General features: G+C 48.9%; 1 protein-coding gene across 1 annotated transcript; it reads left to right on the top strand.

Moving 5' to 3' along the window:
• The first annotated feature begins 306 nt into the window (after window positions 1-306).
• pabpc4 (poly(A) binding protein, cytoplasmic 4 (inducible form)) lies at window positions 307-23,832 on the top strand. The gene is made up of 14 exons (XM_076978724.1): window positions 307-963; window positions 7,160-7,353; window positions 7,991-8,106; window positions 10,662-10,801; window positions 12,671-12,765; window positions 13,067-13,204; window positions 13,317-13,412; window positions 15,847-16,116; window positions 16,713-16,914; window positions 17,115-17,242; window positions 19,442-19,535; window positions 21,726-21,856; window positions 22,579-22,691; window positions 23,445-23,832. Exons 1-13 carry the CDS (start codon window positions 768-770, stop codon window positions 22,675-22,677), a joined length of 1,899 nt encoding a protein of 632 aa, XP_076834839.1. The 5' UTR covers window positions 307-767; the 3' UTR covers window positions 22,678-22,691; window positions 23,445-23,832.
• Window positions 23,833-24,093: the final 261 nt, after the last annotated feature.

Here is a 24,093-nt window from a genome sequence, read left to right as displayed (position 1 = left end):
TCTACCAGTTCCAGTAACTCTGAGTTTGTGATATTCACGAATGTAAAGAACTACGGCGTAGCTGAATTTGAGTCATTAAGAAAGATAATATTAGTAACGGAGGTGTGTGAGGGTTTTGTGCGTGAACATGCAGTAAGATTTGTGCATGTGGCCGGTGTTTGCTCCGTGCACACCCAGATGTCGCTGTTGGAGGTGGAGGGTGTAGTTGTGAGACTCTTCACCACGCACGCTCAGCTGCTCTAGCGCGTGTGTAGCGTGACCGGGTCCATTTCCTCCGGTACCGGTATATATCGCTCGTGCGTTCACCACGCGCTCTCTTCCCTCGCCACCACGCCGTGAGTGCACAACTCACTCCTTCACTACATTTAAAAAAGAAAAAAATATAAAAAAATACAAAAGCCATAAAACCACAATAAAAATAAGCACCTCTAACTAAAAATCGAAAGTATTTATTATTTTTGTTTAGCTTCCAAAGCAAAAGTAGGCCTCGGTGTTGTGGAGAGCGACCACTGCACAGCCCAGTCGTGAAGACCAAAGTCCTGGATCTCGGTTCTGGATCTCGGTTCTGTCCTGCCGCTGCGGTTCGTGCCCGTGATTTGATTTGGCAAGTGGTGTAAAAGTTTGGCTGTGCGGTTCGAGGACACGGGCTAGCCGCGCCGCTCCTCTGCGCTCCGTGCTTCTCACGCAGGCTCGGGTCCAGTCGTTTCGGTACCGGTCATTCCCCAGACTCGACCAGCGCGGATCTCCAAAGCGAGCGGGTTCGAGAGATGAACACGGCCACCGCGGGGAGTTATCCGATGGCTTCTCTTTACGTTGGCGACCTGCACCCCGACATCACGGAGGCGATGCTGTACGAGAAATTCAGCCCGGCCGGACCGGTCCTGTCCATCCGAGTGTGCCGCGACATGATCACCCGGCGCTCGCTGGGTTACGCTTACGTGAACTTCCAGCAGCCCGCGGACGGTAAGAGCCCAACCTGCCGTCCACGCGCCCGGTTCTGTGCGACTATTGATCATGAATTGTCATATTGTGGTTGTGAGCACGTGCGCGGACTCCCCCGGTCCGGCCCGTCACATGCACGCGTGCGCTGGGCTCGCGCCTGGCCGCAGGCGCTCGTGCGGACGGACCGCGCTCCTGCTGCATGTTCCAGCATGTCGCAGCACATGCCTGTTTAAGTTCGTGTGTGTGTGTGTGTGTGTGTGTGCGCGTGCATGTAGGCATTTGATTGTAAGTATATTTGATAACGCAGAAGGGTTTTGCTAAAAAGGCCGCATATATTTTTTTCTTTAGGTTCTATTTATGGAGCGTTATAAATTAGTCTTATTAATATAATCAGTGACATGACATTTGCAGTAGAGGTTACAACCTCGTAGTGAGTGTCCGAGGGACATATACACGTGGTCTGTATTTTACAAATGTGTCAAATCAAAACAAACCAATTTCTAGGACACTGTGCTAATGTGTACGTGTAAACAAATAATTAAAAAATGATGTGAATAACCACTTGAATTTAGGGGTAAGTGTAGGTGTCTAAACCGTCATCACCATGCAGACTACCGCTGGCAGACTCTCTTAATGCAACAGTCTACAAAGAGCAAAAACCAGATTGATAATGAAAAGCTAAAAAATAATGATTAGTATTTTAATTGGGGACGAATGGTGACATCATCCCCTAAGAGTCCTGCATGGCAGCTTTGAGACTACAGATTTAGACAGCGCGATGATAAGGAATTAAACGTGAAACTGAACATGTGGTATCTGACCCACATAGAGAGGTGTCCCGATTCTATGGGCTGAGCTGTGTGGGAGAGACTGTTGAGCAGGTTGGGGTTCAGAGCCATCAGGGGTTTTCTGGACGTTTGTGTGGCTACTTGATTTTTTAAAATCTGAAATAAATGTTAGAAGAGCACCAGTGGAAGGATACTTAGCCCACATTTCACACCCCGGTGTGACCCTGTCACGCTATTTAAAGAGTCACCAAGAGAGAATGCGGTCGTGGAATTCAAGTTTTTCTGCCTTTGACAGCTGGTAGAGAGAATGAGCTGCATACTGACATTTGGGTCTGGTGGTGGTGGTGGTGGGTCTGGTGCCGAAATGTCTGGTGATGGTGGTGGTGCTGGTGGTGCTGGTCTGGTTGTGGTGGTGGTGGTGGTGCTGGTGGTGCTGGTCTGGTTGTGGTGGTGGTGGTGGTGTTGGTGGTGGTGCTGGTCTGGTTGTGGTGGTGGTGGTGGGTCTGGTGGTGGTGGTGCTGGTCTGGTGGTGGTGGTGCTGGTCTGGTGGTGGTGGTGTTGGTGGGTGTGTTGGTGGTGGTGTTGGTGGGTGTGGTGGTGTTGGTGGGTGTGGTGGTGGTGGTGTTGGTGGTGGTGTTGGTGGTGGTGTTGGTGGGTGTGGTGGTGTTGGTGGGGGTGGTGGTGTTGGTGTTGGTGGGTGTGGTGGGTCTGGTTGTGGTTGTGGTGGCCTGGTGGGGGTGGTGGGTCTGGTTGTGGTGGTGGGTCTGGTTGTGGTGGTGGTGGTGGGTCTGGTTGTGGTGGTGGTGGTGGGTCTGGTGGTGCTGGTGCTGGTCTGGTGGTGGTGGTGTTGGTGGGTGTGTTGGTGGGTGTGGTGGTGTTGGTGGTGGTGTTGGTGGGTGTGGTGGTGTTGGTGGGTGTGGTGGTGTTGGTGTTGGTGGGTGTGGTGGGTCTGGTCTGGTTGTGGTGGTGGTGGGTCTGATTGTGGTGGTGGGTCTGGTGCGGTTTGTCTGTGGAGCTGAGTGAGGTCTGAGTGTAACTTCCGTCTTGGTGACCTACTGCAATATAACGGGACATGTTTTCTGATTAAAGGTGCGTTAGTCAGCAGTCAGGAAACACCTCTAGTTTTCACAAAAGTGAAAATTGTTAGCTGTAAGGAAATGTAGTGTAGTTGACCATCTTACCTTGCACAGTTATATTTCTCTGAAGGTGATTCAGACAGCATGTTTAGCTCTACGTGATGGATTTATCTCCTTGTGTAGCTAAAGTCTGAAACAGTTCAGTGCATTACAGACAGTCTTGACATTCCTTGTGCAGGAGGAACGTCATTTTGCATCCAACTTTCATTCCCTTGGAGTGTAGTAGATTTTTCCATTTTGGAAAAGCAATTGTTAACTCTTGCTTTAGGAAGGTTCTTGTCATGGCTGTGGAGGAGGGTCTCAGAGTGACTGACGTGCAGTCTGTAACAAACAAGGCTGTTTTTCAAACAGGATTTCTTAGGTGCTTTATACACACGTCCTCATACCACTGCTAAAATAATCTAGATTTTCATTATGTTCTTCAGTTTATTTGCAGTAGTAGGGATTGGGTTGCTGGTGGGGGATGGATTAACCAATATACCTTTAATTTGTTGGGAGAAGCTTTCTGGATTGAGATCGTCTGATTACATACAGTGGACACGGGTGCACGTCAGAGTTTCACTGTCACAAGAAAATAAAAACTAAAAACAAGCGATTTTTGAAACACATTGTGAATGTTCACAAGTCGTTTTATTTACTTGTAATGTCACCTAGTCTGCATGTTTTAAGAATTTTACAAAACTTGATATTTTGAAAAATATATATATATTTACCTCTGAAAATGGTCTCATAGTCCAAAACGTTTTTAGGAAGTTGTAATGATATTGTACCTGTGAGAGAAACACACACACACACACACACACACACACACACACACGAATTTAAACAAGTATCACCACTAGGTTTTTTGCCATTATGAAGACTCTGATAAACTGCATTCTATACCACAGAGATCATCAAAAACTGAAGTGAACTGAAGTGTTTCACTTAAAAGTGGGAGATTTATTATTTGTTGCATATTTTTATTCAAATATATTTTAATGCCTCCTTGTCATGTGGACAGGGGCCAGATCAAACGTTTGAATTCTGTTTTATAATAAAAAATAAAAAATCAGCTCCAAAAATTAAATACTTTTCCAGTCCTGGATTTTGTGAATGCTGTTAGTTAACAGGTGATGTAAATGGTCAGATTGAGTCCTAGTTGGGCTGAAATAAGTCTGCAAAACCTGCCGTGCCTGGACCTCATCACGTGTGATCTGACTGCCTGGACCTCATCACGTGTGATAAATGCTTGCCTGGACCTCATCACGTGTGATCTGACTGCTGAGCCTGGACCTCATCACGTGTGATCTGACTGCCTGGACTTCATCACGTGTGATTTCAGTGCCTGTCCCCTATGACACTATTTACAGTGATAACTAAATGCAACATGGTGTTTGTATTTGAAGTGGGGGACAGAAGACCCCAACTGTAGGGGGTGTAGGGTTCTCATTTGCCGCCTCACTGAAGTGCGTCGTAGTCTCAATCAAATTCATATTCTCATGTGATAGTATAATAGGTCAGCGTTAATAATACTATCAGGGTATTATTAGGGTATTACTAAAGCCCTGGCTAGAGGGGAAAAGTAGATAGTAGTATTTTTTGTGCTTAGTGACTCTTGGGGAGGAGTTGCAGCTCTAACACAGCTGAAGCAGTGAATCAAGGTGTTGCGTTACATGTGGATGGTGCATGGGTGGTGTTCTTCAGGAAGGGGTTGGTCACCACTGCGAGCAGCTCTCTACAGCTGCGTGAGGAACCGGGTCTAGACCCTACCTGGCCAAACGAGAGCAGCGGTGGTGAGGACGGTGGTGAGGACGGTGTTCTCGTGCGCTAGGAAGTAGCAGAGTGAAGGGACAAGCCCACAAGAGGCAAAGATAAGACCCTGTAACCACCCTCTCACCATGGGGTCCAGTGTGACTGAGCGTGTGCAATCTTTAGCATTACTGAGCATAACGCAGGGAAATGGAGAGACAGGTGTGGGGCTGCAGGCCTTACACCACCTTTTACTCCACCTTTCACTCCACACACATCCTGTTCGTAGTACAGAGGTCAAAGGTCAGAGCTGGATTCCAAGACCCTGACTCAAGTCAGAATGTCAGCTTGTTTTTAATGTGCGTTTGAAAGCAGCCAAGTGCATGACGTTTGAGGAGTGGGTTGGGGCGGAGGAAGATGAGGAAGATGAGGTTGTGGACATTACAGGGAGTTGTGTTTGAACTTGTGAACACACTCGGTAATAATGGTGAGGTTTAAGTGAATATCTCTTCATACTTTATGTTATGATGTTTATGTTATGATGGTCTTCAGGGGATCTCCCTCCTTCTCTAACTCTTCCTCCCTCTCTCTCTCCCCCTCATTGTCTTTCAAAGACTGCCATCTTTCTTACAGACGTTTACATTTACGGCATTTAGCAGACACTCTTATCCAGAGCGACTTACAAACAGACCTGAGTGTGCTGCTCTTAGCTTGTTCCTAGCCATGTGTGAGCAGTTGTCAGACGTTTTATGTCCTTGCACGTGTGTTCTGACAGTGGTCTCGCGCGTTCTCGTGCGGTCTCGTGTGGTCTCGCATGGTCACGAGGTGCCAGCGTGCAGCTTACAGGGCCCGCTCGGCTATATATAGACATGATTAGGTCCCAAGCAGCCGCGGTCTCTCCAAACTTGTCGTTAAACTAGTGCAGACCAATGAAAACAGCAACCAGCATGAACTGGTCTGCCTGTCACACTGGTCACCTGTCTGCCCGTTACACTGGTCATGTGGGGCCAGGTTTTGTTTTCTAAAAGTTTAGATCAGATAGTATTCTGGCATCTGGACCAGATTCAATAAAACCACATTTGTGATTTCTTGGATTTTACTCAGTCTAGGGGCAAAAAGTCAATTAGCAGTTTGAAAAATCAGCCCTCATTTAGGCCAGTGTAGAAAATACTCCAAACTGGCTTTATTAACAAGAGCCCAGGTTCTTTTGAGCTTGTGAACAGTTTGGAATGGGATGGTTCCAGCACCAATCACAGGTGGTGTTACTGGTTTGGCCATGTGCTGAGAACAAGGAAGAGTGCAGCCCCCCCCCCCCCCCTCTCTCTCTCTCTCTCTCTCTCTCTCTCTCTCTCTCTCTCTCTCTCCCCTCCCCCTGTGTTAAACACACACTGAAGCGCTGAGACCACACCCACAGCTGGCTGCTTGTGTTTACCAGGTGTTTTAAACACTGTGTGACCTTCTGTATGTCTGTGAGCATGTGTCGAGAGTGTGTGTGTGTGTGCGCGCGCGCGCAGGCATTTGCCCCTGAGGAGTGATTGCAACAGACAGCTTGAGTGCACATATGTGTGTGGGGTCAGTTTCTGAAAAACTCGTACTAAAGAGCATAATGGTGTGAGTGTGTGTATGTGCACACGTGCATGCATTTGCACTTGAGTGATGGGAACAAAAGATGTCTAGCCTGTGTGTGTGTGTGTGTGCGTGCGTGCGTGCGTGGTCAGTCAATATCTGCAGCATTGTGAAGGTCTTCAATTTCAGAAATCATTGTGCGTGTGTGTGTAATATATAAAATGCAGAATTTGAGTGTGTGTGTGTGTGTGTGTGTGTGTGTGTGTGTGTGTGTGTGTGTGAGAAACTGGTCCTATAACAGCACATTTACTGTGTGTGTGTGTGTGAGTGTGTGTGTGTGTGTGTGTGTGTGTGTGTGTGTGTGTGTGTGTGTGTGTGTGTGTGTGTGAGTACGTGTGGTGTGGTGGAGTTGCCCTTCTCTGTGAGAGCAGCACAGCAGGGTGTAGACAGCCTAGTTAGCCATGCTGCACATTTCTAAACTCATTATTGAGGTCAGTGATCAGGAGTCCGGTCCTGTGATCAGGAGTCCGGTCCTGTGATCAGGAGTCCGGTCCTGTGATCAGGAGTCCGGTCCTGTGATCAGGAGTCCGGTCCTGTGATCAGGAGTCCGGTCCTGTGCCACTGCTGTACAATCTGATCTGTAGACCCAGACATGACTGTAGTTCACCTTTCACCCCTGCAACCTGAACACCTGAACCTGCCCAAACACCTGAACCTGCAACACAGAGTGCTGGAGAGAACATACAGTACAATCCGAGACCCCAGCGTTAGTTTTAGTGCACAGTTCAGTCAGTGTTGCTTTTTTGATTTAGAAAATTGTTTGATTTCGTCCCTGCTATATTTACCTCAGTTCCCTGATGGCTTTAATGATTATTCACTGGTCTGATGCATCACAGTGAAAGAACAGAAAGTGACCATGAGTGGAGATGACTCTTGAGGAAGACGAGTGTGATTGAGGAAGAGGAGTATGATTGTGTGTTTTTTTGTTATTTCTAGCCGAGAGGGCTCTGGACACCATGAACTTCGATGTGGTGAAGGGAAAACCCATCAGGATCATGTGGTCACAGAGGGACCCATCGCTCCGCAAGTCTGGCGTCGGGAACGTCTTCATCAAGAACCTGGATAAGTCCATCGACAACAAGGCCCTCTACGACACCTTCTCAGCCTTTGGAAACATCCTGTCATGCAAGGTAGGGGGCGGGGCCTCAGGCTAAGTGATGGATCCACAAGGTAGGAGGCGGGGCCTCAGGCTAAGTGGCGTATCCACAAGGTAGGAGGCGGGGCCTCAGGCTAAGTGATGGATCTACAAGGTAGGGGGCGGGGCCTCAGGCTAAGTGGTGGATCCACAAGGTAGAAGGCGGGGCCTCAGGCTACATGGCGTATCCACAACGTAGGGGGTGGAACCTCAGTCCACACAAGCACTTGAGAGAATGTCAGCAGGGCTTTTGTAGGTAAAAAGTCTAGATTTCTTTATAGCAGCGTTTCCTGATCCTGGATCTTTGAAAAATGAGACCAGTGGCTGAAGCAGCCCGTAACAAACAATGCAGCTTTGTACACGTCCACAGTCTTGCTGGTCATACTGTGTACGGGTCATTAAAGACATTAAAGATATTAAAGATCTGCAGGGTGGTATGTCTCCGGGACTCCTGCAGGAGAGTTGAGAGTGAATGTTCTTAAAGGGTCGAGCCTTGTGTTTGCGTTATACTGCCAATGGTGTTTGGAGGTGAGAACAGGAAGTGTGTCTCTGATGCGTGACTGACTGCAGCCTATTCTGTTTCTGTTGACAACGAGCAGTGTTGATGACCTGCTGATGACCTCCCTCTGCAGGTGGTGTGTGATGAGAACGGCTCGAAGGGCTATGCGTTTGTGCACTTCGAGACGCAGGACGCCGCCGACCGTGCCATCGAGAAGATGAACGGAATGCTGCTGAACGACCGCAAGGTGTGAGTGTCCAGACAGAGCAGTGACAGACCCTAACCCTGACCTTGACCCCGACCTTGACCCCGACCCTAACCCTGACCCCGACCCTAACTCTGACCCTGACCCTAACCCTGACCCCGACCTTGACCCTAACCCTGACCCTGTCCCCAACCCTAAAGAGGGGCATGTGTACTACTACACTGACCCTAACTCTGACCCTGACCCCAACATTGACCCTAACCCTGACCCTGACCTTGACCATAACCCTAAAGAGGGGCATGTGTACTACCCTGACCCTAACCCTGACCCTGACCCTAGAGAGGGGCATGTGTACCGCCCTAACCCTAACCCTAGAAGGGTGCATACCGCATGGGTCTACAGTCATGCGGGTTTGGGTAATTTTAATGCATAGAAGAAATTAATGTCCTTAGAACCAACACCTGCTCACCTAAGCTACCTGAGCCACACATATTCCCCTGACATTTTGTCTAAATAGAGCAGACGCTGGACACAGGAGGTAGCGGAGACAGCAGGTGTGTCATAGATTGTCAGCATTTGGTCAGTGCGTCTGTTTAATAACATTGTAGATTGTCATACATCCTGTTATGCGGCCTAAGCCCTGAGGAGAACAGAACTTAGTCCTTTATATGTGGCGCTTGGTCTCTGAGCTCCAGGTGAGGTGTGCCCAGACGAGGCCTTGCCCCTGCAGGGACACGTCCTGCAGAACGTCCTCCCCGCCTTTATCTCAAGGCCGGTGTCACAGTGGACATCATCTGCACTAATTGTTCAGCGATTAAAGAACCTGGAATTTTGCTAGTAGCCCTCTGAGAAATAATGATGCTCAAATGTCCACGTTTTGGGATCTATGAACAACTTTCTTTTTTTTGCTAGTGTTGCATGCACTTTTAAAACTGCAACATCAGCATCCTTCACCCTCCTGTCTGCTGCCCCTGCTGCCTTTGTGCATGTGTGTGTGTGTGTGTGTGTGTGTGTGTGTGTAACCATGCTTGTTTGTTATAGTGATGGCGATTATGACCCACTGCTGGGTGCGATGTGTCAGGATGGGCGTGGCCTGCAGTGTCAGGTACTGTGGCGTCTTAGGACGCTGCTGCAGTTTCTGCTCTTTCGTTTCTTCTCCGGTTTTTCTGCTCGGATCACGGCTGTCTCTACACACTTCATGGAGCTGTGTGTCCGAATCACTCTGCCCTTGCACAACTCTTGCACTATATACATGTTCAGGGTTAAGAAGTTCGAAGATCACTGAGCTTGTGCAGTACTCTTTAAGCTCTGCATTATGTACCTGTACCCTCTCTCCTGTACCCCCTCTATTGTACCCTCTTTCCTGTACCCTCTCTTGTACACTTTCTATTGTACCCTCTATTTTACTCTCTCCTGTACCCTCTTTCCTGTACCCTCTCTATTGTACCTTCTCTCCTGTACCCTCTATATTGTACTTTCTCTATTGTACCCTCTCTCATGTACCTTCTCTATTGTACCCTCTCTCCTGTACCCTCTCTATTGTACCCTTTCCTGTACCCTCTATGTTGTACCTTCTCTATTGTACCCTCTCTTCTGTACCCTCTCTATTTTACCCTCTCTCCTGTACCATCTTTCCTGTACCCTCTATATTGTACCCTCTCTCCTGTACCTTCTCTATTGTTCCCTCTCTCCTTTACCCTCTATTGTACCTTCTCTATTGTGCCCTCTCTTCTTTACCCTCTTTATTTTACCCTCTCTCCTGTACCATCTTTCCTGTACCCTCTATATTGTACCCTCTCTCCTGTACCTTCTCTATTGTTCCCTCTCTATTTTACCCTCTCCTGTATCCTCTTTCCTGTACCCTCTATATTGTACCTTCTCTATTGTACCCTCTCTCCTGTACCCTCTTTCCTGTACCCTCTCTATTGTATATTATCTACTGTTCCCTCTCTCCTTTACTGTCTATTGTACCTTCTCTATTGTACCCTCTCTCCTGTTCCCTCTCTATTGTACCTTCTCTATTGTACCCTCTCTTCTTTACCCCCTACTGTACCCTCTCTATTGTACCTTCTGTATTGTACCTTCTCTATTATACCCTCTCTATTTTACCCCTTCTCCTGTACCCTCTCTATTGTACCCTCTTTCCTATACTCTCTCAATTGTGCCTTCTCTCCAGTACTCCTGTTAGCCAGTGTGTTAGCCCATATGAATGGGGTGTGTAAGTGCGTGTGAACCTTCTCTCCCCATTAGTTCATGTGAATAGTGGGTATGTGTGTATGTGTGTGAACACTCCCGTTTGCCTGTGTGAATAGTGTGTGTGCATTCATTGTTCTGTTAGCTAGGTCTCTAGCTTAACTTGCACACATACAGACACACACATCGTCACGGGGTTTCTGTGACCTGGAAGAGATCACTTTCAGCGTCCTTCCGCCTCTTCTGCCCTCTACTACAGTCTTGTCCTGTCACAAAAGTAACCTTGGGTGTTCCGCCAGATCTAGTCACACTGGGAGGGTAGCAGGTCTCAAAGACAGCCTAAGGTCTGCGTGAGGTCCCTTCACGTGCGCCTTTTTAATGTGAGTCCTGTCTGTTTTGGATGTAGGTTCGTGGGAAGGTTCAAGTCCCGTAAGGAGAGAGAGGCCGAACTGGGAGCCAAAGCCAAAGAGTTTACCAACGTCTACATCAAAAACTTCGGAGAGGACATGGACGACGGAAGGCTGAAGGAGATCTTTGACAAATATGGTAGAGTTGGGCACGGTAGTGACCAGATAAATGTAATCCCGGTAGAGTTGGACACGGTAGTGACCAGAGAGATGTAAACCCGGTAGAGTTGGGCACGGTAGTGACCAGATAGATGTAAACCCGGTAGAGTTGGGCACGGTAGTGACCAGATAGATGTAAACTCGGTAGAGTTGGGCACGGTAGTGACCAGATAGATGTAAACTCGGTAGAGTTGGGCACGGTAGTGACCAGATAGATGTAAACCCGGTAGAGTTGGGCACGGTAGTGACCAGATAAATGTAAACCCGGTAGAGTTGGGCACGGTAGTGACCAGATAGATGTAAACCCGGTAGAGTTGGGCACGGTAGTGACCAGATAGATGTAAACCCGGTAGAGTTGGACACGGTAGTGACCAGATAGATGTAAACTCGGTAGAGTTGGGCACGGTAGTGACCAGAGAGATGTAAACTCGGTAGAGTTGGGCACGGTAGTGACCAGAGAGATGTAAACTCGGTAGAGTTGGGCACGGTAGTGACCAGAGAGATGTAAACTCGGTAGAGTTGGGCACGGTAGTGACCAGATAGATGTAAACTCGGTAGAGTTGGGCACGGTAGTGACCAGATAGATGTAAACCCGGTAGAGTTGGGCACGGTAGTGACCAGATAGATGTAAACTCGGTAGAGTTGGACACGGTAGTGACCAGATAGATGTAAACTCGGTAGAGTTGGGCACGGTAGTGACCAGATAGATGTAAACCCGGTAGAGTTGGGCACGGTAGTGACCAGAGAGATGTAATCCCGGTAGAGTTGGGCACGGTAGTGACCAGATAGATGTAAACCCGGTAGAGTTGGGCACGGTAGTGACCAGAGAGATGTAAACCCGGTAGAGTTGGGCACGGTAGTGACCAGATAGATGTAAACCCGGTAGAGTTGGGCACGGTAGTGACCAGATAGATGTAAACCCGGTAGAGTTGGGCACGGTAGTGACCAGAGAGATGTAATCCCGGTAGAGTTGGGCACGGTAGTGACCAGAGAGATGTAATCCCGGTAGAGTTGGGCACGGTAGTGACCAGATAGATGTAAACTCGGTAGAGTTGGGCACGGTAGTGACCAGATAGATGTAAACCCGGTAGAGTTGGGCACGGTAGTGACCAGAGAGATGTAATCCCGGTAGAGTTGGGCACGGTAGTGACCAGATAGATGTAAACCCGGTAGAGTTGGGCACGGTAGTGACCAGAGAGATGTAATCCCGGTAGAGTTGGGCACGGTAGTGACCAGATAGATGTAAACCCGGTAGAGTTGGGCACGGTAGTGACCAGATAGATGTAATCCCGGTAGAGTTGGGCATGGTAGTGACCAGAGAGATGTAAACCCGGTAGAGTTGGGCACGGTAGTGACCAGATAGATGTAAACCCGGTAGAGTTGGGCACGGTAGTGACCAGAGAGATGTAAACCCGGTAGAGTTGGGCACGGTAGTGACCAGAGAGATGTAAATATATGCATACACACATTAAATAGCATAGGGTGCTAGAGATTACACATTAGCAGTACATAAACATGAGGGACAGAGAGAGGGAGGAGATTAGGGATAGATGGATGGAGGGAGAGAGGGAGGAGGCTAGAGCTGGATGGAAGGAGGAATGGAGAGTGTTAGAGAGTTAGAGAGAGGGAGAGAGAGAGTTGTAAGCGTCAGTAACTCTGCTGTGTATATTCCAAGACCTTCAACTTCCAGGACTGTCTGTATTCCACAGATTTAGTATTCGTGAGCATAAACATTTAAACCTTGTTGGGTTTTGTGACAGAAATGTGCATAATTTCACTGTAAATGCAGATAACACTGTGATCTTTGCTTCCCTTTGGGGCTAAATGTAGTCGTAACTTCCACCTGCAGGTAAAACTCTGAGCGTAAAGGTGATGACAGACCCGGCGGGAAAGTCCCGCGGCTTTGGCTTTATCAGCTACGAGAAGCACGAGGATGCAAACAAGGTGAGGGAGAGGGAGGGAGGGAGAGAGAGAGAAGGAAGGAAGGAAAGAAAGAAAGAGGGAGGGAGGGAGGGAGAGAGATGGGGTGGGGAGGGAGCACTCAAGAGCTGACGTGCTGTTTTGACATCCATTTACGTTCTTTAGTGAAAAAGCTTTGATTTCAGCTAAAGAGTTAAAGCAAGTGCAGTTAACTTCCTTAACTCCTCAGTCGTGTCTCCTGATGGACAGATAGATTTATGCTGGATGTGACGAAAAATGAATGAAACTAAGGAAAGATGTAGAGCTGTGCGCTGTGCTCCTGTAGGCGGTGGAGGAGATGAATGGTGCGGAGCTGAACGGGAAGGCTGTGTTTGTCGGGCGCGCTCAGAAAAAGATGGAGAGGCAAGCGGAACTCAAGAGGAAGTTTGAGCAACTGAAGCAGGAGAGGATCAGCAGGTACCAGGTAACGTGTGTGTGTGTGTGTGTGTGTGTGTGTGTGTGTGTGTGTGTGTGTGTGTGTGTGTGTGTGTGCAGGATTGGTTTACACCTGGCTGAACTGCTGATTGTGTTTGCAGGGTGTGAACTTGTACATTAAGAATCTGGATGACACCATTGATGATGAGAAACTGCGGAAGGAATTCTCTCCATTCGGCTCAATCACCAGTGCAAAGGTCAGTTTAAGGTCAAACATTAAACACCAGAAACACAGACAAGCGTGAGACATCTCCTAGACCTTCAGAACGATGGATATGAGAGTGGGCGTGGACATCAGAATCAGAGTGTAGATCTGGACGTGGTCATGACCGGCATGGCCATGATGTGTCATTGTGTGTGTGTGTGTGTGTGAGTGGCTATGAACATGAGAGAGGATGTGCATGTGGGTGTGGTTGTGGGCGTGGGCATGGTTGTGGGTGTGGGTGTGGGCGTGGGTACGAGTTGTGGGCGTGGTTACGAGTGTGGGCGTGGTTACGAGTGTGGGCATGGGTACGAGTTGTGGGCGTGGACATGGGTACGAGTTGTGGCCGTGATTGTGGGTGTGGGCATGGGTATGGGTATGAGAGTGGGCGTGGGTACGGGCCTCTGTGTGGATGCCAAACACTGATTAAATACGTTTTGTCAGTATTTTTTTAGAATTTGAAACAAAAGCACTTACAGCACAGGCAGCATAAATGAGACAAAACCTTTTTTCTTTCTTTGCGTTTGAACTAATGTGGGATGCAACTCTGCCTCTCACTTCTGCTAATGAGCTTCTCGCTGTGTGCTGGGACAGATCAGCAAACACAGACTCTGTTTATCTGAACTGTAACAGTAGTAAACAGCACAACAATTTAAACAGCAGTAAAGAAAATAAATCGTGAAAGAATCTAAAGGTCACTCAGATTGTGTGTGTGTGTATATGTGTGTGTAGTGTATGTGTGTGTGTGTGTGTGTGTGTGTGTGTGTGTGTGTAGTGTATGTGTGTGTGTGTGTGTGTGTGTGTGTGTGTGTGTGTGTGTACAGTATGTAGTGTGTGTGTGTGTATAGTGTGTGTGTGTGTGTGTGTGTGTGTGAGTGCGCAGTGTGTGTGTGTGTGTGTGTACAGTGTGTAGTGTCTGTGTGAGTGTACAGTGTGTGTGTACAGTATGTAGTGTGTGTGCGTATGTGTGTGTGTACAGTGTGTGAGTGTATAGTGTGTGTGTGTGTGTCTGTGAGTGTACAGTGTGTGTGTGTGTATAGAGTGAGTGTCAGTGTGTTTGTGTGTGTGTGTGTGTGTGTGTGTGTGTGTGTGTGTGTGTGTACAGTGTCCCGTATTTTTATTTTCCCGTATTTGTCCCGTATTTTCAGTTTTCAATTTTTATTTTTTTAAAGCATTCATGTGCCGCTCCAAACAGAATTCTGTCACTAGCCTCGCGAGAACTGCCACCCAGACCACTGCAGGTGGAGCTGCCACCCAGACCACTGCAGGTGGAACTGCCACCCAGACTACTGCAGGTGGAACTGCCACCCAGACCACTGCAGGTGGAACTGACACCCAGACTACTGCAGGTGGAACTGCCACCCAGACTACTGCAGGTGGAACTGCCACCCAGACCACTGCAGGTGGAACTGCCACCCAGACCACTGCAGGTGGAACTGCCACCCAGACCACTGCAGGTGGAACTGCTATCCAGACTACTGCAGGTGGAACTGCCACCCAGACCACTGCAGGTGGAACTGCCACCCAGACTACTGCAGGTGGAACTGCCACCCAGACTACTGCAGGTGGAACTGCCACCCAGACTACTGCAGGTGGAACTGCCACCCAGACTACTGCAGGTGGAACTGCCACCCAGACCACTGCAGGTGGAACTGCCACCCAGACTACTGCAGGTGGAACTGCCACCCAGACCACTGCAGGTGGCAGTTCTCGCTAGGCTAGTGACAGAATTCTGTTTGGCGCGGCACAAGAATGCTTTAAAAATTATATAAATTAAAACTCGCGGGTTTAGTGTCGACAGTGGGAGCAAACCTGGAACAACAAATCAGAGATGGATTTAACGAGAGAAGGCAGTCATGCCTAAAAAGCTAAGCATACGTATAAGTACCTTGACGAATGGGACAGGGAATTTACTTTCCTAAAGAGGAGCATGAAGGGGCATAGCTACTCATTCTGTAATATATGTAGCTGTGATTTTAGTGTCTCTCATGGGGGAAGGAACGATGTCCGTCAGCACGAACAATCTGCCAAGCACAAACGCGGGCTAAAGGCACAGAAATATGCCCAGGAGATGTCCCCATTTGTAGCTAGAAATACCACTAGAATTTTTTTATTCATTTGTAGTTCAAAACATATTTGGGGTGTTTTTTCTTCACTTTTGCCACTCCAAAGATGTTTTCGTTTCTCCTACAGCCTCGATTGCGGCTATATGCAAATAACTGATTATGCAAATTAGGCGATGACGTCATATACGGGAAATGTCCCGTATTTTTAAATACAAAACTTGACAGGTATGGTTTGTGTGTGTACAGTGTGTGTGAGTATACAGTGTGTGTGAGTGTACAGTGTGAGTGTACAGTGTGAGTGTACAGTGTGAGTGTATGTGTGTGTGTGTGTAGAGCGTTAACCCTCCGTGTTTGGCGTGTCAGGTGATGTTGGAGGACGGCCGCTCCAAGGGTTTTGGCTTCGTGTGTTTCTCCTCGCCGGAGGAGGCCACCAAGGCGGTGACGGAGATGAACGGGCGCATCGTGGGGTCCAAGCCGCTCTACGTGGCCCTGGCCCAGCGTAAGGAGGAGCGCAAGGCCCACCTCACCAACCAGTACATGCAGCGCATCGCCGGCATGCGAGCCATGCCCGCCAACGCCATCATCAACCAGTTCCAGTCCGCCAGCGGCTACTTCGTACCGGCCGTCCCCCAGGTGAGTGGGAGGGGCCACGTGTGAGTAGGAGGGGCCCGTGGTGAGTAGGAGGAGCCACAGGTGAGCAGGGAGATACGCGTGTATAGCCTGACACGCGAATGCAGATACCTGAGAGTGTGGAGTGTGGAGTGTGGAGTGTGGAGTGTGGAGTGTGGAGTGTGGAGTGTGGAGTGTGGAGTGTGTAGTGTGTGTGTGTGTGTGTGTGTGTGTGTGTCATTGTCACTGTGGAGGTTCTTCGGGGCGTTGAGATTAAGTTTGCACAGCACTGCAAGTTTCTGCAGTGAAAACTCTTATGCATCCCTGCATCCAACACTCTTATCCAAATATACTATAGTAATAATACAGACCATACTTGTGTCTTAGTAGCATGAGTTATAATTACAAGCTGTTATTTTCCCATTTAAACTGAAAGATTAAAAATGACTAAATATTTTAAACATTTTTAATTTTTTTAATAAAATTTATTTTAAAAATGTAAATAAAAAATGAGGGTGAGAGGGGGTGAAGTGTGGAGACGAAGCAGACTGGGACTGATGGTGTGTGTGTGTGTGTGTGTGTGTGTGTGTGTGTGTGTGTGTGTGTGTGTGATACCGCAGGCCCAGAACAGAACCACCTACTACGCACCCAGCCAGCTGGCCCAGATGCGTCCCAACCTGCGGTGGCATCAGCAGGGCAGCAGGGGGCAGGGCGGCTTCATGCCCAGTTCACTGCGCCAGCCCAGCCCACGTGCCAACATCCGGCACGCCGGCCCCTCCACGCAAGGGCCCCGCGGAATACCAGCAGGGGCCCAGAGAGGGGGTGAGCAGACCTCACCTGCTACATGCTAACAGGGGCTAACTGAGGCTAACGGAATCCTGTGTGGCCCACATAGCATGATGCTAGCTGGCACACTAGCTTTAATTTTAGCTTCAGCAAGTTAGCATTTTTGTCTTTTGAAGGTCACTGAGACACTCTACAAGATACAGATGAACTGTCTCTCCTGTGCCGTTTCTCTCTAGGTGGCTCTCAGCTTGGGGCCCGCCCAGGGCTGGGAGTGACCACGCCCCGTTCTATGCCGCCTTATAAATATGCCACCGCTGTACGAAGCAACCAACCTCAGCTGGTGCAACCCATGGCCTTACCACAGGTACAGTACCACAGTATAACGCTACCACAGTATAACGCTACCACAGGTACACTACCACAGTACACGCTACCACAGGTACACTACCACAGTACACGCTACCACAGTACAGTATCACAGTACACGCTACCACAGTACACGCTACCACAGTACACGCTACCACAGTACACACTACCACAGTACACTCTACCACAGTACAGTATCACAGTACACTCTACCACAGTACAGTATCACAGTACACACTACCATAGCACACACTACCATAGCACACACTACCATAGTACACACTACCACAGTACAGTACCTCAGTACACGCTACCACAGTACAGTATCACAGTACACTCTACCACAGTACACTCTACCACAGTACACACTACCACAGTACAGTATCACAGTACACACTACCATAGCACACACTACCACAGTACACACTACCACAGTACAGTACCACAGTACACTCTACCACAGTACACTCTACCACAGTACACACTACCACAGTACAGTATCACAGTACACGCTACCACAGTACACACTACCACAGTACACACTACCACAGTACAGTATCACAGTACACACTACCACAGTACACACTACCACAGTACACACTACCACAGTACAGTATTACAGTACACACTACCACAGTACAGTATCACAGTACACTCTACCACAGTACAGTATCACAGTACACTCTACCACAGTACACACTACCACAGTACAGTATCACAGTACACACTACCATAGCACACACTACCACAGTACACACTACCACAGTACAGTATCACAGTACACACTACCACAGTACAGTACCACAGTACACTCTACCACAGTACACACTACCACAGTACAGTATCACAGCACACACTACCATAGCACACACTACCATAGCACACTCTACCACAGTACACTCTACCACAGTACACTCTACCACAGTACAGTATCACAGTACACACTACCATAGCAAACACTACCATAGTACACACTACCACAGTACAGTACCTCAGTACACGCTACCACAGTATAGTACCACCAGAGGTGGGGACTCGAGTCACATGACTCGAGTCATTAATATTAAGACTTTTGACTTGACTTGAAAAAATATTCAGAGACTTAGACTTGACTTGGACTTTTACACCAATAACTTGGGACTTGAATTGGACTTGAACCTGTTTACTTGCAAAGATTTGAATTTTTTTACCCCAAATCTAAATTTTAAAATGCATATTAATATTTATAAAGTGCGCCCCATTAATTTCATTTCCGTCCTTCTGACGCAGACCGGCGTTACACCAGATTCTGTGACCGTCGAGTTTTGTGACCACAGGGGGCGCTATTTCACAGTTTCTGTTCAGGGGCACAAACGCTTTACGAATGCTATGTAAACTACGCTGATGCACTTTCTTTACTCGTTTTGTTGGTGTCCACGAGCCAAAATATGACATATGTTTATATTTACATTTATGGTCTCTTAATTACATAAATGTACTTAAACAAGATTTACCATCCCCTCACCATTGCAGCCAACAAAGAAATCATGAATGGGATGTACAGGTGAGCCTTTTTAACTGGGGTCACCAATTCTGACGGCCGCCATCAGAATATGTGACCCCACTGAATCTCCAGGTAACAATAGCAGCCTACACAGTGACCCCTCAATAACAGAAAACAATGAAAAATAACCCTAACCTTTTATTAGTCTATATTTAAACATTTTATCCAAATGTTTAGAATAACCATTCATAATGACAGCATCTTGCTTACGATGAAGCTTGCTATTTTCGTGTAAAATGATGTAACAAAACATTCTTGTTTAAGTACATTTATGTAATTAGGAGAAGATAAAATGAAAAAAATCGAGACTTGACTACCACATATACAGTACCACAGTACATAAGATGCAAAAGTTACCATTATTCTTGATTCCCATTAGAAGTGATAGAAGAAGTGAATGCTCTATGAGTGCTCTATGAATGCTCTATGAATGCTCTGCGAGTGCTGTGTGAGTGCTCTGTGAGTACTCTGTGAGTGCTCTGTGAGTGCTCTGTGAGTGCTCTATGAATGCTCTGTGAGTGCTCTATGAATGCTCTGCGAGTGCTCTGCGAGTGCTGTGTGAGTGCTGTGTGAGTGCTGTGTGAGTGCTCTGTGAATGCTCTGTGAGTGCTCTATGAATGCTCTGTGACCAGATGAGTGCTGTGTGTTCTTCAGCAGGCGCAGCCCGCCGTGCATGTGCAGGGTCAGGAGCCCCTGACGGCCTCCATGTTGGCCTCCGCCCCCCCCCAGGAGCAGAAGCAGATGCTGGGTGAGTGTTGAAGGCCCTGCTACACCTGCACCTCCACCCACCTGCACCTCCACTACACCTGCACCTCCACTACACCTGCACCTCCACCCACCTGCACCTCCACCCACCTGCACCTCCTCTACACCTGTACCTCCACTACACCTGCACCTCCACTACACCTGCACCTCCTCTACACCCGCACCTCCACTACACCCGCACCTCCACCCTCCCGCACCTCCACTACACCCGCACCTCCACCCACCCGCACCTCCACTACACCCGCACCTCCACTACACCCGCACCTCCACCCACCCGTACCTCCTCTACACCTGCACCTCCACTACACCTGCACCTCCACCCACCTGCACCTCCACTACACCTGCACCTCCACCCACCTGTACCTCCTCTACACCTGCACCTCCACCCACCTGCACCTCCACTACACCTGCACCTCCACCCACCTGTACCTCCACTACACCCGCACCTCCACCCACCCGTACCTCCTCTACACCTGCACCTCCACTACACCTGCACCTCCACCCACCTGCACCTCCACTACACCCGCACCTCCTCTACACCCGCACCTCCGCTACACCCGCACCTCCGCTACACCCGCACCTCCACCCACCTGCACCTCCACTACACCTGCACCTCCACCCACCTGTACCTCCACTACACCCGCACCTCCACCCACCCGTACCTCCTCTACACCTGCACCTCCACTACACCTGCACCTCCACCCACCTGCACCTCCACTACACCTGCACCTCCACCCACCTGTACCTCCTCTACACCTGCACCTCCACCCACCTGTACCTCCACTACACCTGCACCTCCACTACACCTGCACCTCCACCCACCTGCACCTCCACCCACCTGCACCTCCACTACACCTGCACCTCCACTACACCTGCACCTCCGCTACACCCGCACCTCCGCTACACCCGCACCTCCACCCACCCGTACCTCCTCTACACCTGCACCTCCACTACACCTGCACCTCCACTACACCTGCACCTCCACCCACCTGCACCTCCACTACACCTGCACCTCCGCTACACCTGCACCTCCGCTACACCCGCACCTCCGCTACACCTGCACCTCCACCCACCCGTACCTCCTCTACACCTGCACCTCCACTACACCTGCACCTCCACCCACCTGCACCTCCACCCACCTGCACCTCCACTACACCTGCACCTCCACCCACCTGTACCTCCTCTACACCTGCACCTCCACCCACCTGTACCTCCACTACACCTGCATCTCCACTACACCTGCACCTCCACCCACCTGCACCTTCACTACACCCGCACCTCCTCTACACCCGCACCTCCGCTACACCCGCACCTCCGCTACACCCGCACCTCCGCTACACCCGCACCTCCACCCACCTGCACCTCCACTACACCTGCACCTCCACCCACCTGCACCTCCACTACACCCGCACCTCCGCTACACCCGCACCTCCGCTACACCCGCACCTCCACCCACCCGTACCTCCTCTACACCTGCACCTCCACTACACCTGCACCTCCACTACACCTGCACCTCCACCCACCTGCACCTCCACTACACCTGCACCTCCGCTACACCTGCACCTCCGCTACACCCGCACCTCCGCTACACCCGCACCTCCGCTACACCCGCACCTCCACCCACCCGTACCTCCTCTACACCTGCACCTCCACCCACCTGCACCTCCACCCACCTGTACCTCCTCTACACCTGCACCTCCACCCACCTGTACCTCCACTACACCTGTACCTCCACTACACCTGCACCTCCACTACACCTGCACCTCCGCTACACCCGCACCTCCGCTACACCCGCACCTCCGCTACACCCGCACCTCCACTACACCCGCACCTCCACCCACCTGCACCTCCACTACACCTGCACCTCCACTACACCTGCACCTCCACTACACCTGCACCTCCACCCACCTGCACCTCCGCTACACCCGCACCTCCACCCACCTGCACCTCCACCCACCTGTCCCAGAGCGATGCTCCTGCCTTTCAGTAAACTTTTTGCAGCCCTAATATGACAACAAAGTAATGTGAAATTACGACAAGATATAAATGCTTTTTTAAAATGATCTAATCTAGTTTCCATTCCACACCTCTCCATTAAAATGATCTAATCATTCCACACCTCTCCATCTCTCTTTCTTTCTTCATTCTCTCTCTCCCCCTCTGTCTCTCTCAGGCGAGCGTCTTTTCCCTCTCATCCAGGCCATGCACCCGAGCCTGGCGGGAAAGATCACGGGAATGTTGCTTGAGATCGACAACTCTGAGCTGCTGCACATGCTGGAATCTCACGAGTCCCTGCGCTCCAAGGTCAGTCTGCTGTTGCCAGTCTGCTCTCCCTCTGCAGAACCTTTAGACTCCAGTGTCCCTGAGAGGCTCTGACATCATACACAGGCCTGAGACCAGCTGTCTCCCTCCAGAGCCTAACCATAACCTCTCCATCACAAACACCAGAACTGTTCAGGACACTTGAGCCACAGCTGTGCGTGTGCTGCAGCAGGTGTTCAGACCACACGGGTAGAGCAAACGTGGATTTCGGTGGAGATACTGGCTCTACACAACCTGAGTCCTGATCCTCAAGGACAACACTGTGATGATCTGTCCTGAGATTTGTCACAAGCTTATACATATAGTGCATCAGTAAAACAAAGTCTTGTGTTTTTATTTTAGTTTTAATTGTTTTTCCATAGCAATTATAGATCTGTCAGCATTTTAAAGGGCCTGAAAATGATTTTAAATACAATGTGAAAAAACATCACCATTTTAAGAGTTAAGGGTTATTCAATGCTGTTGCGTGTGAAACATTGTTCCAGATTCAAATTTTTAATCTAGCTGTTTACTTATTTATTAGTATTTCATTGTATTTATTTATAACAACCCAGTACCCTTCGCTTTGTGTGTATAGGTAGAAGAGTCTGTAGTTTATTTGAACACGTGTCATGTGTGCGTGTCGTGTGTGCGTGTCGTGTGTGCGTGTCGTGTGTGCGTGTCGTGTGTGCCTGTGTGTCGTGTGTGTGTGTGTGTGTGTGTAGGTGGAGGAGGCAGTAGCTGTTCTACAGGCCCACCAGGCTAAGAAAGACGCCACCCAGAAAGTTGGAGTCAATTCTGCTGCTACAGCTGCTACGTCATGACAGCTGTCCACATGGTAACTGACCGATGACAGCAGAACTGGGAACACACCGCAGACCTGCCGTTTTCACTCACACGCCGCAGACCTGCCGTTTTCACTCACACGCCGCAGACCTGCCGTTTTCACTCACACGCCGCAGACCTGCCGTTTTCACTCACACGCCGCAGACCTGCCGTTTTCACTCACACGCCGCAGACCTGCCGTTTTCACTCACACACCGCAGACCTGCCGAATTCACTCACTGGTCGCAGACCTGCTGTTTTCACTTACACGCCGCAGACCTGCCGAATTCACTTGTAGGGAGTTTTTCCCCGCCACTGTCGCCTTTGGCTTGCTCATTAGGGATCTGGACCTATAGTATTGTTAACCTTTTAAATCCTGTAAAGCGCTTTGTGACAACATGTGTTGTGAAAAGCGCTATACAAATAAACTTTGATTGATTGATTGACTCACACACCGCAGACCTGCCGTTTTCACTCACACACCGCAGACCTGCCGTTTTCACTCACACGTTGCAGACCTGCCGAATTCACTCACTGGTCGCAGACCTGCCGTTTTTACTTACCCACCTCGGACTCACTCGTACATATCGATAAGTTGTAATATGCTAGATGTCAAGTTTTACAACACAAAGCAATATGATATCCATGCACGTTGCCCTTTGATATGCTGCATGTGCTACTTTTAAATAGTGTTTCACTTGGGCTTTAAATGAACAGTTTATTTCTTGTAATTTATGTGCATCTTATAATTCCCTGTTTTTTATAGACTGGAGTGAAGACTTCATTGGCTGGTGCATTGTTCACAACCTGAAAACCATAAACAACAAAAAAAAAAGAGTAAAAATATAATACAAAAACATACTTTAACATTACAATACAATTTTGTTGCAGGGCTTATATTTTTAACTCTGTAATAATTTTTAAATGAATACTGATAGCCTATTTAAGATTTATTTAAATGGTGGCTTTTCTTTGAGGGAAAACTCTAGAACGTGGCCAAGATGAGCCGCAGGTCTGTGACTCCTTTTGTACGAGGCCACCTCGCGTGGTTCTTTGGTTGGGTTGTGTGTTTGCTGGTTTGATTGCTCCTCTCCCACCTCCACAATCCTGAGTGGTGTGGCCATCTAAATAAAGGGACGACTATTTAAAAATGATTGTGTGTTCTGTGTTGCTCTGTCCTTTTTGACAATAATTCTTTGTGAATAGAAGGTTAGTATGCTATATGTTAAGGTTTCTGAAATCGTCATAGACAGGATTATAAATTTGTACGTCCCTCAGAGTTCTGTAGCCCAGCGCTGGGAGAACAGATTCACAACACACGGGTGTCAGGAAAGAGTTCCAGAGTTTAATAATAATACATGTAGTTAAATACAGAATGAAGAAGATGTGTGTTAACACAACTGGGTAAGAATAAT

Source organism: Brachyhypopomus gauderio, chromosome 17 (assembly GCF_052324685.1).
Source record: "Brachyhypopomus gauderio isolate BG-103 chromosome 17, BGAUD_0.2, whole genome shotgun sequence".
NCBI classification, from domain to species: domain Eukaryota; kingdom Metazoa; phylum Chordata; class Actinopteri; order Gymnotiformes; family Hypopomidae; genus Brachyhypopomus; species Brachyhypopomus gauderio.
This window is presented reverse-complemented; position numbering and strand designations above follow the sequence as displayed.

Bases quoted from the DNA above. Each gene is read 5' to 3' on its own strand.
- pabpc4 (XM_076978724.1), top strand. From the start codon at position 768: ATGAACACGGCCACCGCGGGGAGTTATCCGATGGCTTCTCTTTACGTT. The intron at 10,802-12,670 runs GTAGAGTTGGGC...TTCCACCTGCAG, and splicing joins GGAGATCTTTGACAAATATG to GTAAAACTCTGAGCGTAAAG. The intron at 16,915-17,114 runs GTGAGCAGACCT...GTTTCTCTCTAG, and splicing joins AGCAGGGGCCCAGAGAGGGG to GTGGCTCTCAGCTTGGGGCC.